The sequence below is a fragment of the Canis lupus genome, chromosome 21 (assembly GCF_048164855.1).
Source record: "Canis lupus baileyi chromosome 21, mCanLup2.hap1, whole genome shotgun sequence".
Lineage (NCBI taxonomy): Eukaryota > Metazoa > Chordata > Mammalia > Carnivora > Canidae > Canis > Canis lupus.
The window spans coordinates 16,624,268-16,639,618 of NC_132858.1; the positions used below are offsets into that span (position 1 = coordinate 16,624,268).

Below are 15,351 nucleotides of genomic sequence, written 5' to 3' on the forward strand. Positions count from 1 at the left end.
TTTCAGCATTCTATCTGCATTTCATGCTTTGGGAACTGGAGGGGTTTCTTAGGATCAGTGCACAGCAGGGGTGAAGAATGACTGCACATAGGAGGGGCTGTGTCACTACAGATGAGTCAGGCTGCAGTTCAGCTACTTCTGCACACCTGCCAGGAGGATGAGAAGTCAACCAGCCAGGTGCCCAGAGGAAGAAACATGATTTGGAGGTTGACATCCCCTGTCTCTATGAGGTGTGTTTTTGTCATTTTAACAACTACTTTATCAGCATTAGCATTGTGATAGGCATTCAAATGGTAACATTATATTAAAATTAATGTGTATGTGTCTCGGTTATAATTTCTGAACTTTGCTGTTGACATGGATTATAGTGCACTTTTCCATTTCAAATCTTAACAAATATTTGGGTTCTTTTTTAAAAAATAATGTATTAAATCAAGCAAAACAATTTGAGCTCTATAAAGTTAAATCTGATTGAATTATTTGCTGCAAACTTTACCATTTGTTCAAGTGGTACATATTAATAAGTTCAATGTCCACAGTATGAAATGCTGTGTACTGATGGTGGAGTGTATATGAATAAAAATAAATCTTGGAATAGATCCATCCTTATTTAAGTAAATTAAATATGCTCTCTTTATCCCAAAACAGAGCCTCAGGAGATATTTCAGACATGTTCCTTTATGGGTCAGTGGGGGACCACACACACAAAATTGTTCATCGTGGTCATACATGTAGAAGTCGAAAGTTGATAACTAACTGCATCTTAGTATTAGAGCAAATCGATAGTAAATGAGGGTAGAATCAGATTGTGGCCATTTCATTAAACAGAGGCCAGTAAAATATTAGTGTATATGTAGAAAATGAATAAAATTCAAAAACATAGCTGAATGATAAGCTTGAAGTATCAAAATAAGCTATATAACCTGTGTGTGCTCTTTAAAATATACATTTATAAAGCTGCATTTCTTTTCTAAAAAAGATTTGTTTAATTAATGTTGAGTTTGAGAGAGAGAGAGTGTGTGTGAGGAGGAGGGGCAGCGGGAGAGGGAGAAGCAGACTTCACATTGAGCACAGAGCCCAATGCAAGGCTCGATCTCAGGACCCTGAGATCGTGACCTGAGCTAAAACTAAAAGTCAGACACTTAACTAATTGAACCACTTAGACATCCCATGAATTTGAATTTCTTTTTAAGAACATATATCAACTTTTGTGGAGGAGATACCGATGTAGGGAAAGAAAACTGATGCAGGGATAGGAATTAGGATGAGAATGCACACGGGATGTAGAATCATGTGTCATTAACCAAGTTTAGTCCCTTAGGTTACAAAACCAAACATAAATAACTTCACACATATATTCATAATTTTTATTCCTTCTAAACTTTTAACATACTATAGGTCATATATAAATAGTTTTGTCTTTATCTTCAGATGTGAAACATGGAAGAAGCCATTGTGGGAAATGCTGAAAGTTTATGTAATTTATAGATGATTAAAGCATATGTCTGAGGAAAACTATTCAAATCTAGATAGTCAAGTGAATACAATAAAAATAACAACCAAGGGAAGCAGGTGAATTTTTATATATAAAAAACATGGGGCAGCCCAGGTGGCTCAGCGCCTTAGCGCTACCTTCAGCCCAGGGCCTGATCCTGGAGATCCAGTATCAAGTCCCACATCGGGCTCCCTGCATGGAGCCTGCTTCTCCCTCTGCCTGGGTCTCTGCCTGTGTCTCTGTGTCTCTCATAAATAAATAAATAAATGAAATCTTAAAACAAAAAACAAAATAAAAATGGGCGCTTGGGTGTTCAGTTGGTTAAGTGTCTGCCTTTGGCTCAAGTTGTGATCGCAAGGTCCTGGGATGGAACCTTTCATGGGGCCCCCTGTTCATAGGGAAGTCTGCTTCTCCCTCTCCCTCTCCCTCTCCCCCTCTTTGCTCCTTCTCTCTCTTTCTAAATAAATAAAAAAAAATAAATTCTTCAAAAACATTTCCTCAATAGGGAAATCAAAGTTACTCTGAATAATTAGCAAAGACCCATGGCATCATTTCCTGCTCTCACATGCTTTGGGAATAACCAAGAATTATGCATTCAAGTTCCCAGGGGAGTGTCTCAAGGAGAGGAGATGCTCATAAATTCTTCTGACAGCAGCCATGCTAGTAATCACACGGGAGTACAAAAAAGACAGTCTTCATTTAAGGTGAATAGATGGCACTGATTATATTGACTACTAAGTTAACTAGAGTGATGGTTTTTGATGCCTGTCTTCCATTTAAATGACAGATACGAGCACAGTCACAGATACAGCCAGACTCTGTACATTACATCATATATATTAATCATCTCTTTTCATAACTAGGTTTTTTGGATTAATGATATATGTTTACCAGTATTAGTATGTTATTTGAAAGTGATAAGGGACTTCATTTCTATTTGCTATTATTTCTCCATTTATACTGGTATTCTAGACAAAAACTTCCCGAAGGGGACTAAACATTTTTCCAAGCTCAACTTAGAATCTTCCTCTCTCCTTCCCTCCCTCTTTCCTTCCTTCCTTTTTAATGAGATTGCAATGTTTTCAGTTTGACCAACCCATTTACCTCAGTTGAGGCTATTATGAAAATGTTACAGAATATTCCATTGATATTGGTTGTTTTCATTTGCATAAGAGGACATCGTTGGGCTCTATGTCCATCCTCCAGGTCCTGGAACAGCTCTGAGCTTCTGCTTCCATCTGATAAGAGGTTTGATACTCAACTTCCTTTTCTTTCCAGGCAGTGCTTGGGTAGGACTGTTTATAGGAAGGCCACATAAATATTCACTAAGTGAGTTTCAGAAGAACTTCAGGCATTTGTAAAATCACAATAAAATGGATGTTGGTATGAAGAGGTTTACCAAATCGTATAAACTTCTGAGGAATAGTCTTTTCTTTGGGTATAATTTTTGTAGCTTAAGATATTAGGGTCTGTCATTTGTTTGGTTGCTGCTAATGGATGTTTGTAATTGCTTTGTTGTAAATATTTGTTAATTTGAATAGATTTTGGGGTAGAGCAAATTTTGTGAAGTAGTTTCATCTGCCTAACTAATATTGAATTTCTATTCTATTTTTTTTTTGAAATTTCTGTTTATTTAAGAGCAACCAGAGGTTCTAGTCTTATAGTTATAAAAGTTTAGAGGCAACTGGGTGGCTCAGTTGGTTAAGCCTCCAACTTCAGCTCAAGTCATGATCTCCGGGTCATGAAATTGAGCCCCATCTCAGAGTCTGCACTGGGTGTACAGTCTGCTTAAGATTCTCTCTCTCTCTCTCTCTCTCTCTGCCCCCACCACCCCCCTATGTATGCAGGCTCTCTCTCAAAAAAAAAAAAAAAGTTTAATATTTTCTGTGACATTAAGTCCTTGACCAGCCTAGGGCTGATTTTTATATGGATCAAATAAACATCCAATTTCATTATTGGAAATAATTTCATTATTTCATTATCCTCTATATGCATAATCACTTTTTCCAGATACATTGACTAGCCCATTTTTGCATGCCTGTCCTAGCATGCCACTTTTATCCAAACACTACAGTTCTATACATTCATGGGTCTTTTCCTGAGGTCTCTATTCTGTTCCACTGGTGTATGCCATATTGCCTCAATAAAGCAATTTTTTTTTGAGATCTTTCTCTTTTATTAGACTAAAAAACACAAAACCAGTAGGAACTGGGGGGAAAGAAATAGAAAAGGGCTGGGCAAAGCTCAGAGCTGACAAAGGGGAGAAGCAGGGAGAGAAGGGGAAACATGAAGAGCCCCAAGTCAGGGCAGGAAAGAGGTTTCTAGGGATTAAACATCTCCTTATTTGATGACAATTTTCTGGCACAAGGCTCGTGGCCCAGAACCAGGGAGAGGCTCGGGAGGTGGTGGGCCAGGGCCCAGGGCCGAGGCAGTGGGAGGCAGTCCGTGGGCAGTGATGTACTTCTTTTTTTTTTTTTTTTAAATTTTTATTATTTGTTTATGATAGTCACAGAGAGAGAGAGAGAGAGGCAGAGACACAGGCAGAGGGAGAAGCAGGCTCCATGCACCGGGAGCCCGATGTGGGATTCGATCCCGGGTCTCCAGGACCGCGCCCTGGGCAGGCCAAAGGCAGGCGCCAAACCGCTGCGCCACCCAGGGATCCCAGTGATGTACTTCTTGTAGGCCTCACGGATGATCTTGAAGGCTCGAGCAGTGGCGTAGGGGATGTCTGTGACAGGGTCCCGGTACAGGGCTGGGCGATGGGTCACGGGCAGACCTCCCGAACAGGGACCTTTGGGGGCCGGCCTTGGGGAAAACCATTCCTCAAATGTTGCATCATCACTAAAAATGATGAAAGTATGCAAGCAGCGAGGTGGAGAGACAACCGGTCTAGTGCCGGCATGGGGAGTCAGTGCAGAAGCTGTGGGAGTAGGATCCAGCCCTTCCACATCCACATTCTCTTCTTTAGGGCCTGGCTCCCCAACAAGGGGCACTGTAACCGAATGATAGGTGATTATGGGCCCAGGGCACTTCCTCTTCTTGTGCACCTGCTTCTTTTTGTCAGCCTCGAGCCTCTCGTATGTCTCCAGTGAACGTAAGTTGAGCTCTTCTGTGATCTTGGCCTCTCTGAGCAGCTCTTGCTGGGTCAGAGGCCGCTCACAATGGGGCCCCTTTCGCCGCTGTGACTGGCCCTGCCCCTCTTGTACCCGAAGGAATGTCTGTCGTGTATGCTCAGCTGTAGATTGACGCATGGACTTCTGCTGTCGGAGCCATCGTCCTGTAGTTCTAGTGGCAGCTTCTCTTACGCACATGTGTGCTTCTCTTCTCCGAGACGCCTCTCCAGCAGGGAGCCAGACCTCGGGGCCGCCCTGGGGGGAGATCCTGAGGAGCCGGCTGTCCATGGGGGGGAGCCCTGGGGCTGCCTGTGTGTGGGAGTCAGGGTGGGGATGGGGCTGCGGTTCCTCGGTCCCCTGTGCAGCCTGGCCTTCAGGCCGAGCCCCATGCTCACCCAACCTACTCACTAGGGCGAGGAGCGTGCCCTCCACACGCTGGTGTGAGAGATCCAGCACCACAAGGTGTGCACGCTGAGTCCACCTGGTGAGGGTGGCCCGGGTGCGTGAGCTGCAAGTGTGGGACGCAGGAAATTTTACAAAAATCCCCTACCCCTGGACAAGCAGAGCAGGACTGATTCCATTATGTGCTACACCTGCCACCTCCCGTATGACCCCCACATGACCTGCTTATTGCTTAAGGCACTGCCCCACCCTAGTCAAGCCGCTGGGCCCACCCTAATCGGAAATCGGCTCATAACAAAGTAACCCTGCTTTGTGCCCCACAAAACTGCGCGCCAATTCTGACCAAAGTAATAGGCCAGCTCAAATGGATACTATAGGATAAGGTGTAATTCAATCGGGCACCTGCGTGTGGACCGACATGACTGTGCAACTTTCTATGTGTGTTACGATCCCATTGGCCACTGGCCCCTATAAAGCTGCTACGCCTCTTAGTCTCGGGGTCCAAGTCCCTGCTCCGCTGTGTCAGGTGCACTTGGACCCAAGCTCGAGCTTGTAAATAAACCCTCGTGTGTTTGCATCAAAAAAAAAAAAAAAAAAAAGAGAGACATTCAGAAGGCATGTTCTAGATTTCTAAGTTTTATATCTGGTAGCATAGGTCTTTTCAAAAGTTTCCATGTTATTCTTTATAATTTGCATTTTTTAAAATACATTTTTAATTCAGGGTTAAATTCTACAGATTCCTGAGTGAGAGTTTGATTGCAAAGGCATCATGTACATAAGATTAATTTTAGCACAATTGACATTTTTATAACACTAAGTTGAGCAATCCAGGAACATAATATTTTTACCAATTTATTTAGGACCTCTGCAATTTTTCCCAAAAATATTTTAACTTTTCACCTTTTAGGAGTGGGTTGTCTAGTTTTTATAAGACATTCTGTGATTATGGCTTATTCCTTTTATCCTTAATTTTTATTGCCTTTGTCCATTCTAATGACATTAATTCCTAAATTCCTTAAATAGATGTTTAAATGCTCAATATTTTTTTTCTAATTAATTCTGCCAATGTGATGAATTCTAGTTATAGATTTTCCAAAATAAAACCATCAAGCCAAACATGAGATCAATGCAGTTTGGACAACTTCCTGTAATTCTTATACATTTTTAAATACAGAGAGAGAGAGAGAGACTATATATATAGAGAGAGACTATATATATATAGTGGATATATTGTGGGTTTTTTTCATTATTATATCTTTCTTTATAAATCATGATTTTGTCACCTAAGATGAGTTACAGTGAAGTTCTCATTTTTTCACTCTGAAATAGTTAGTAGAAAAAATATGGATGATATTTTTTCCTTTGAAATTTTAGAACATTTGCCTTTAAAAACAATCTGAAGGAGAAAGAAGTTGGAAAAGCAGAGATAGATAAAGTACATTTTTTTAATAAATTGTGTTAATACAAAACATTTCATGTTTATTTGATGGAAGGTGAAATAAAGGTATAAGAGTAATATTCAAATTAAAATATAGTTAATGTCTTCCATTTCTCTTTATGCCATGTCCAGTTCACTTCATCTAGATCAGAGAATCATTAGTCCTGTCCATGTACATTTAAACAGTAGGTATATTTGATAGGTATATCAAATAAATCATGCCATATCTATTTACCCTTGTTCCCTATTAAATTGTCTTTCATTCATGTAGTTCGTGCAATGTTATTTGCCAGCCTCAAAGACACTCGAGATAGCATCCCCTACTTTGAAATTAAATAGCAGTTTATTGGATGATTTCAGGTGATACATTAACAAATACATTCTGATAATTTATCCTGGTCTTAAAATGTGCTAGAAAATATAATTACCAAATTAAACCCATCATTTCAGAGATACTAGTGCTAAAGTCAAAGCAAATGTGGGAATGTTAGCTGTATTCTTTTTTTATATATTAATAACTTGTAGATGCAGGCCTTACTTTCTGTGCAACATATCAAAAATCAGAAAATGAAAACACCGCAGGCAAGTGCTAAATATTAAGATACAATGTTATTGAGAAAATTTATTTATGTGCATTACAGTGAGCATGTTGGGGACTTTTGCAGGGTATCTAAATAATTGTCTATCATCAGAAAAAGTCATTAAACAATATTCACAACTCATAAAAGCATAATGGAATGATAACACAAGTTAATAAATCAAACGGATAATGGAATGGGAATACCATTAGATATGCAGAGTTATAATGAGAAATGTAAATCAAAGTCTATTAAATGAGTTAATCGTGTTTTACTTGAATGTTGGGACTGAAATTGCAAGTTGAGAAGTGGAGGGTTATAACTTTTATTATTATTTCTTATAAAGAATTATATGTTTAACCAATTACAGGCATTAAGTAAAAAACATGTCTAAAAGAATTTCAGGATTCCCACTTAAGACCAAACTTTCTAATGATACCTTCTTGACAGACCAACCACACAGAGACTGTATTGACTTGGTAATGATAGCCAGCATGCAGCAAAAAAGAAAAAGAAAAAAAAAAAAGGCTACTGTATACCTTAGGTTGTAATGCCTTCTGTATTTGGCTCCAGGTTCAGTGACAAAAGTGAGTCTTATTTTAAATTAACCCATCTAAAAAAATGGACCTATCTTACCCATGATGGCTTTGCCTCCTAAAATGACCACAGATGTTGTCTCCTGAATCCCAATGACTCTTGTGATAGTTGTTCCCACAGCAATTTTGCTTAATGACCTGGATGAACAGACAAAATCTAACAGTGTTAACAGAATTCATCCTAATGGGAATCACCGACCGTCCTGAGCTGCAGGCTCCCTTCTTTGGGCTTTTCCTCATCATCTACTCAGTTTCAGTGGTGGGCAACCTGGGCATGATCATCCTCACCAAGGTGGACTCCAGGCTCCAAACACCCATGTACTTCTTCCTCAGACACCTGGCTTTCATTGATCTTGGCTACTCATCAGCTGTGGCACCCAAAATGTTAGTAAATTTTGTAGCTGATCAAAATACCATCCCCTATAACTGGTGTGCTACCCAGCTGGCTTTCTTCATCTTGTTCATCATCAGTGAGCTGTTCATTCTGTCAGCAATGGCCTATGACCGCTATGTGGCCATCTGTAACCCTCTGCTCTACACCGTTGTTATGTCACAAAGGGTGTGCTGGGTGCTAGTAGCAACCCCTTATGTCTACAGTGCCTTTCTTTCTCTGATAACCACCATCAAGATTTTTATGTCATCCTTCTGTGGACATAATGTCATTAGACATTTTTACTGTGATAGTCTTCCCTTGTTAACTTTGCTGTGTTCAAGCACACATGACATTGAGTTGATAATACTGATCTTTTCAGCATTTAATTTGATTTCCTCCCTTCTCATAGTGCTTGTGTCTTACATCCTAATCCTTATGGCCATCCTTAAGATGAACTCTGCAGAGGGCAGGCACAAGGCCTTCTCCACCTGTGGATCTCACCTGACGGTGGTTGTTGTATTATATGCTACTCTATTTTTCATCTACGTGCAACCCAAATCCAGTCATTCCTTTGATACTGATAAAATCGCCTCTGCATTTTACACTTTGATAATCCCTATGTTGAATCCCATGATCTACAGCTTAAGGAACAAAGAGGTAAAATGTGCCCTGCATAGAGTATGGAAAAACTTGCACATACTGCCTATGTAGAGTTCAATATAGACTATACATACAATAAATTAGGTTATGGACTACTGTTTATGTTGTTGGGTTTAGAAAGGAGTAATGTGTAGAAGTCATGGAAAACTAGAAATGTTTTTCCTATTTTCAACTATAGGTGTTCCAGTAGTGATCAACCTTCCTGTATCAATTTTTATTTGTCCTTAAGTGTTACTGCCAGAGATCTAAGTTCAGACATCTGTTCTTACATTGCCAAGTACTTATGTTACAATTTAAGGGAAGTCTGTTTTAATACATCTGCCATTAAGTAATCTTTTAAAGGCTTTCTTGTGTCTTTTCTTAAATATTTTTTGTGGGATAAACACCATTTAAATACCAGTGCCCTCCATACCTGCATACTGACATAAGATGGCACTTAATGTTTTTTGTGCTGAGCATACATACATTAATGAGTAATGAACAGTATCTGCCTTAATGACATTTCAACTCTATCCCCTTTGGTTGGTGGCATTTTAAATTTGTTACATTATTATATGTGAACATGTATATGCATGGAAAAGCATAAAATAAAGTTGATTATCTTCGAGGGCCATAATTATGTACATTAAAAATTCAAAAGACTCAGCATTGAAACATTAGAAATAATAAGTGAATTTTGCAGGATTAGTGGATATAGTGTCAGCGTGTTAAAGATCAATTATTTTGTATCTACCAACAAAAACAGATAAAATTAAAATTTTAAGCTAAACTAGGAAAAATTTTAATGAGTACAAGCTGACGGTGAGAGCCATGACCAGAGCGTTTGTGAAATGCACAAAAGCACGGATACTGAAGAAGAGGAATATGCGGACCCTCTGGATTAATCGAATCACAGCTGCCTCCCAGGAATATGGCCTGAAGTACCCGGCATTCATTGTCCATTTAATTAAGTGCCAGGTGGAGCTCAACAGGAAGTACTTGTGGATCTAGCCATCTATGAACCAAAGACTTTTAAATCTTTGGCTGCTTTGGCCAAAAGGAGGCGACTGGAAGGATTTGTTGCTGCCCTAGGGGATGGCAAACAGCCTGAAGGCATATTTTCCAGAGTGGTGCAGCATCACTGAGGGGGATTCCAACATTGCCTCCCTTTGCAGCTGAATGTCTTAGGAAAAGTGTTTTTCCCCCTGATAATCACAGTGGTTAACATAGGGGCTAAAAGTTATGTCACCATGTGTGTAAGTTTGGTCAGCAATTATATTAGTTTGCATTTTAGTGACAGGTGTAAGAGAAAGGCCTCTTCTTCCCTTACTGGGACAGATCTAGAAATCTTACACAGATGTGCAAATAAAGCTTCATTGCTAGACACTACAACCAATATTACTGAGTTATTGAAGGAGAGATAAATGTTAAAATACCATGTCAATTGGTTGAAAGATATAAATTTGGTGAGGCCAGTTCTCCCTAATTTTCCTATAGATCCAATGCAGTTAACAATCAAGATTCCAGTAATATTTTTTAAGATTTTATTTATTTATTCATGAGAGACACAGAGAGAGGCAGAGACACAGACAGAGGGAGAAGCAGGCTCCCTGCAGGAAGCCTGTTTAGGACTCTATCCCTGGTCCAGGGATAATGCCCTGAGCTGAAGGCAGACTCTCAACCGCTGAGCCACCCAGGCATCCCAGTAGGATTTTTTAGTGCTTAAGTTGATATCAAAAATTATTTGGGGGATCCCTGGGTGGCGCAGCGGTTTAACGCCTGCCTTTGGCCCAGGGCGCGATCCTGGAGACCCGGGATCGAATCCCACATCGGGCTCTCGGTGCATGGAGCCTGCTTCTCCCTCTGCCTATGTCTCTGCCTCTCTCTCTCTCTCTGTGTGTGACTATCATAAATAAATAAAAATTAAAAAAAAAGATTTAAAAAAAATTATTTGGAAACGCAAAAGATCTAGATTAGCCAGGCAATATCTTAGAAGAAAGATTTCAGAGGACTTCCAATGACAGATATCAATTCATTTAATGAAATAAGATTTTTTATTATTTTTTTATTTTTTTAATAATAAATTTATTTTTTATTGGTGTTCAATTTGCCAACATACAGAATAACACCCATTGCTCATCCCGTCAAGTGCCCCCCTCAGTGCCCGTCACCCATTCACCTCCACCTCCCGCCCTCCTCCCCTTCCACCACCCCTAGTTCGTTTCCCAGAGTTAGGAGTCTTTATGTTCTGTCTCCCTTTCTGATATTTCCTACCCATTTTTTAAATGTATCATTAGTGCACATATTTACAGAGAGATCAATAAAATGAAAATAAAGTCCAAAATAGACTCACATGTTTAATTCCACTTATTTTAAAACAAGAGCCTTGCTGCAATATAGTGAATAAAATAGGTTTTCTCAGTAAATTGGTCAGTTCAATTAGGTTTCTATATAAAATATGGAACTTGGTCATTTATACACTACATGTAAAAATTAATTGAAATATGTTACAAATGGGAATGTGAAATTTGAAACCAAAAGGTTTCTTAAAGTAAAGTAAAATAATATTTTCATGACTTGGGATCAACAAAGTTTCCTTAAATGGGGTACAAAAAGTAGTGATACTAATAGAAAAATAGTACTCTATCTAGAATGAAAACTTGTATTAATGAAAATACACCATAATAAATTTTAAAAATCCAAAGAAACCATATTTGAAATACACTCTTGCAAAGTAATTTGTAAAACAAAACAAAACAACAAATTCAAATTCCCTAACTCTTTGAATGAGGATGATCAAGAGGGTTAACTTTTAGGAGGGAAAAAATAGTTGAGGGGAAGAGGTGAGGGAAGACACCTGAAGAAACTCTTCACAGAAGAGGATATCAAAACAGCCAAAAATACACAAATGTGTTCAAAAAATTATTCATTAGATAAATCTAAGTGAAGAATGTATACTGTGATATCGCCAAACATTACCAGGATAGCTGAAATGCAAAAGTTTGTTTGAACAATAATTGAAAATGTTGATAAGAATGTGGAAAATTATAATTCTTTTACTTGTTTAAAGGTGAGTACATTGCTATAAAAACTTTGGGAAAATAAGGGAATAATTACTAAATTTTAGTGTGAGTATACTCTATGATGTGCCAATTCCATATCCGTGTAATTATGTCCCCTAGAGAATAAGTAATAGAATGTTTGTGGCAGATGTAGTCATCATAGGTGTTAAATGTTTATCAAGGGTGGAATGGATGGATATGTAATGGCACGTTCAAAAAAATATATTCTGCACAGCAGAGCATGAAGAAGTGGGAGAAAGAAGAGGAAGAGCAGAGGAGGAGAGGAGTGGCAAAGAAGATGAATGGATAAAATATTAAGTGAAAGGCACCATGCTCTCCAAAAATTACACCAACTCATACAAATAGCAATGAAGCTAAGTTGTACTATTATGGGCACTTTTCATAAGTTACACATTTTGTTTTTGAGTACATGATACCATTAAGGAGCACTGCTTGTAAGCAAGAATGAAAGGCTGATTTCACAGTTGAAAACTTACGACATAAATTAACATCATTGTAAGTTAAAAGAAAAAAATAGATTTATGATAATATTCAATACCTATTTTTAACACCTATTTGCCTAGCTGAGCAGAATAGACAAAAACAGTGTTATAAATAATATTTATAAGAATCCTATATTGGGGGATAAATAAGCGGAGAACAAAAGATTTTAGGGCAGTGATAATATTCCATATGATATTATACTGATGGGCATATATCATTACATTTAAAAATATGTATAAAACTATTAGTGTAAACTGAATCATTGAAAACTTTTCCCCTGATGAAATTGCCCCCAAGATTAGGAGACCCAGTTTCCCCATTTATATTCAGTATGTATTGAATATTATAGCAGGTTCAACCATGATAAAAAAAATGAGGTAAAGACAGGTAGGAAGTCATAAACTGCCATTTTTAGTTTTTGATTAATGTTATAATTAACCACATAGGGAAAATATATAATTTATTAGAAATAATAAGTGAATTTAGCAAATTTGCCGAATATAAATTTACAAAAATCAACTTTATTTTTACACCTATCAACAACAGTTAGAAAATAAAATTGAAGGAAAGATAACATTTATGGAACCATCAAAAAAAGAGTATGGTTTTAGGACCCCAATAGTATCTGGTACCTCCCTCAGTGATTTAGCCATCTCTTTAATAATCTGCTTTGGTATCTAAAGTTTCCGGGTGGTTATAGGTTGTAAGTTTGTAAATGTCTTCATTATAATTTTGGGTGAAATGTAGACATTTGCTATGATCCAGGAAATTTGTACTCTTTGAATAGTAAAAAAAAAAAAAAAAAAAAGAGCAATCTCTGAAAAGGGAGTTTTGTTAAGAAAATCTCTTCATGTGCTTATTGGCCATGTTTATATCTTCAGTGGGAAGTGTCTGTTCGAGTCTTTAGCCTGTTCTCTAAATTGGATTTTTTTCCTGTTGAGTTGAAGAATCCTTATAAAACAGAGCCTTGCCAGATATATGATTTGCAATCACCTCCATCGTGTGAGTCATGGTTTCATTCTCTGATAGTGTCCTTTAATGGACAAAAGTTTATTTGTATTTTAAATTATTTTTATGTCCAGTTATGTATTTTTACTTTTGTCATTTGTACTTTTGGTGTCATATCTAAGAAAGCTGTAAAGAGCTCAGCTGAGCCAGGAGAGATAATTGAGCTGCCAGGTGTTGGAACAGCCAGTTAAAGCAACAGGCCATAAATGCAAGATTTAAGTCCTTAATCACTTACTACAATGGTCATCTTAGTCATATGTCATGAAATTAATGATTATTTTTATATCTATTCCCATTATAGGTTTCTCAAATGCCTGCATGGAGAAACACAATCTAACACAGTGGAAAGAACACATCCAAATGGGAATCACAGAACTCCCTGAGCTGCAGGCTCCATTGTCTGGACTCTTCCTCACTGTTTACCTGGTGTCACTGGTGGATAACCTGAGCTTGATCATCCTCACCAAGGTGGACTCTAGGCCACAAACACCCATGTACATCTTCCTCAGACACCTAGCTTTCACTAATATTGGTTGTTCAATAGCTGTGGGACCCCAAATGCTAGTAAGCCTTGTTGTAGATCAATCTATCATCTCTTCTAACTGATGTGCTACCCAACTCACTTTTTTCATTATGTTTATTACTAGTGAAATTCTCATTTTGTCAGCAATGGCCTATGACTGCTATGTGGCCATCTATAATCCTCTGCTCTGCATAGTCATTATGTCACATAGATTATGTCAGTTGCTGGTGGCATAATCTATCATTTTGTCTTTGCTGATCATTATAAAAATTTCCCTTTCAGTTTGGTGACTATAATGTCATTTAGGCATTTCTTCTGTGATAGTCTATTTATTTTTATTTTTATTTTATTTTATTTATTTATGATAGTCACAGAGAGAGAGAGAGAGAGGCAGAGACACAGGCAGAGGGAGAAGCAGGCTCCATGCACCGGGAGCCCGACGTGGGATTCGATCCCGGGTCTCCAGGATCGCGCCCTGGGCCAAAGGCAGGCGCCAAACCGCTGCGCCACCCAGGGATCCCTGTGATAGTCTATCATTGATAGCTTTGCTCTGCTCAGGCACACATGAAATTAAGTTGATAATTCTGATCTTTTCAGCTTTTAATTTAGTGTCATCTCTTATGATAGCCCTGTGTTTTACATGCTGATCCTTATTGCCATCCTCAGGATGAACTTTGCAGAAGGTAGGCACAAGGCTTTCTCCACCTGTGAATCCCATATGACACTGATAGTCATATTTTACGGTTCTCCATTTTTTTATGTATGTGCAGCCCAAACCAATTCATTCATTTGATAGTGATAAAATAGCCTCCTTATTTTACACTTTGATTATATTCATGCTGAATCCCATGATCTACAGTTTGAGGAAAAAAAGAGGTGAAAAATGCCTTATATAAAACCTGCAGAATGTTTGCAAATGTTCTATTTAAAATTCACTGTAGGATACACTAACAATAAATTATGTATTAGCCAATATATCCTGTAATTAACTTTGCTGTAGTCTTGTTCTGTTGTTTCTAGGGGATAGGCAAGAATCAATGTATGATAACCATAGAAATAAAATATACATATATTCATTATTTTAAATTTCAAATAAGAATAATCACCAATAGATTATTTGTTCCTTTATCCTACTTCAGATACTAGCTTAATTTAGTTTCAATTCCAAGTCAATGCCATTCCTACATGTTCTTTCATGTGCCCTATTTGTCTTTTCCACTAAATACTTATTTTTTATAAAACTAGGGATCTTGTACATTCTCTTCACAGTCTTATCTATCACTGTCTAGCATAGTAAAAGTCACACACAAAGAAGATGCCTGATAGATATTATATGAATGAATTAATCAAGGAAATAAACATATACTGTGAAGTTTAAGCCAGAAATGGGGCTTACAGAAAATAGGCAGCTTGAGAAGTGGCCTATAAGTGGGATGGAGTGTATCAAGCAATATGAAAATGGGCTAGAGCAAGTAGCCAGGATGGGGTCACCTTTTAATTAAGGTTGTCAGGGAGCGCTCTGTGAAGATGGCATTGAAACAAATACTAGAGTTGCTGAGTGAGACTCTGGGGCTACCTAGCAGAAGCCTGTTCCATGGGGACAGAAATGACACTGCAGCA

The 15,351-nt window shown here is 38.2% G+C and overlaps 1 protein-coding gene and 2 pseudogenes across 1 annotated transcript; 2 read left to right on the top strand and 1 right to left on the bottom strand.

Moving 5' to 3' along the window:
- Nucleotides 1-3,647: 3,647 nt before the first annotated feature.
- Nucleotides 3,648-5,108, bottom strand: LOC140613408 (vacuolar protein sorting-associated protein 72 homolog pseudogene; annotated as a pseudogene).
- A 2,656-nt stretch (nucleotides 5,109-7,764) lies between these two features.
- On the top strand, nucleotides 7,765-8,706 carry LOC140612767 (olfactory receptor 8K3-like). Its single transcript, XM_072790832.1, has one exon. It carries the CDS (start codon nucleotides 7,765-7,767, stop codon nucleotides 8,704-8,706), a length of 942 nt encoding a protein of 313 aa, XP_072646933.1.
- Nucleotides 8,707-13,526: 4,820 nt separating this feature from the next.
- LOC140613629 (olfactory receptor 8K3-like) lies at nucleotides 13,527-14,682 on the top strand (annotated as a pseudogene).
- The last annotated feature ends 669 nt before the right edge of the window (nucleotides 14,683-15,351 follow it).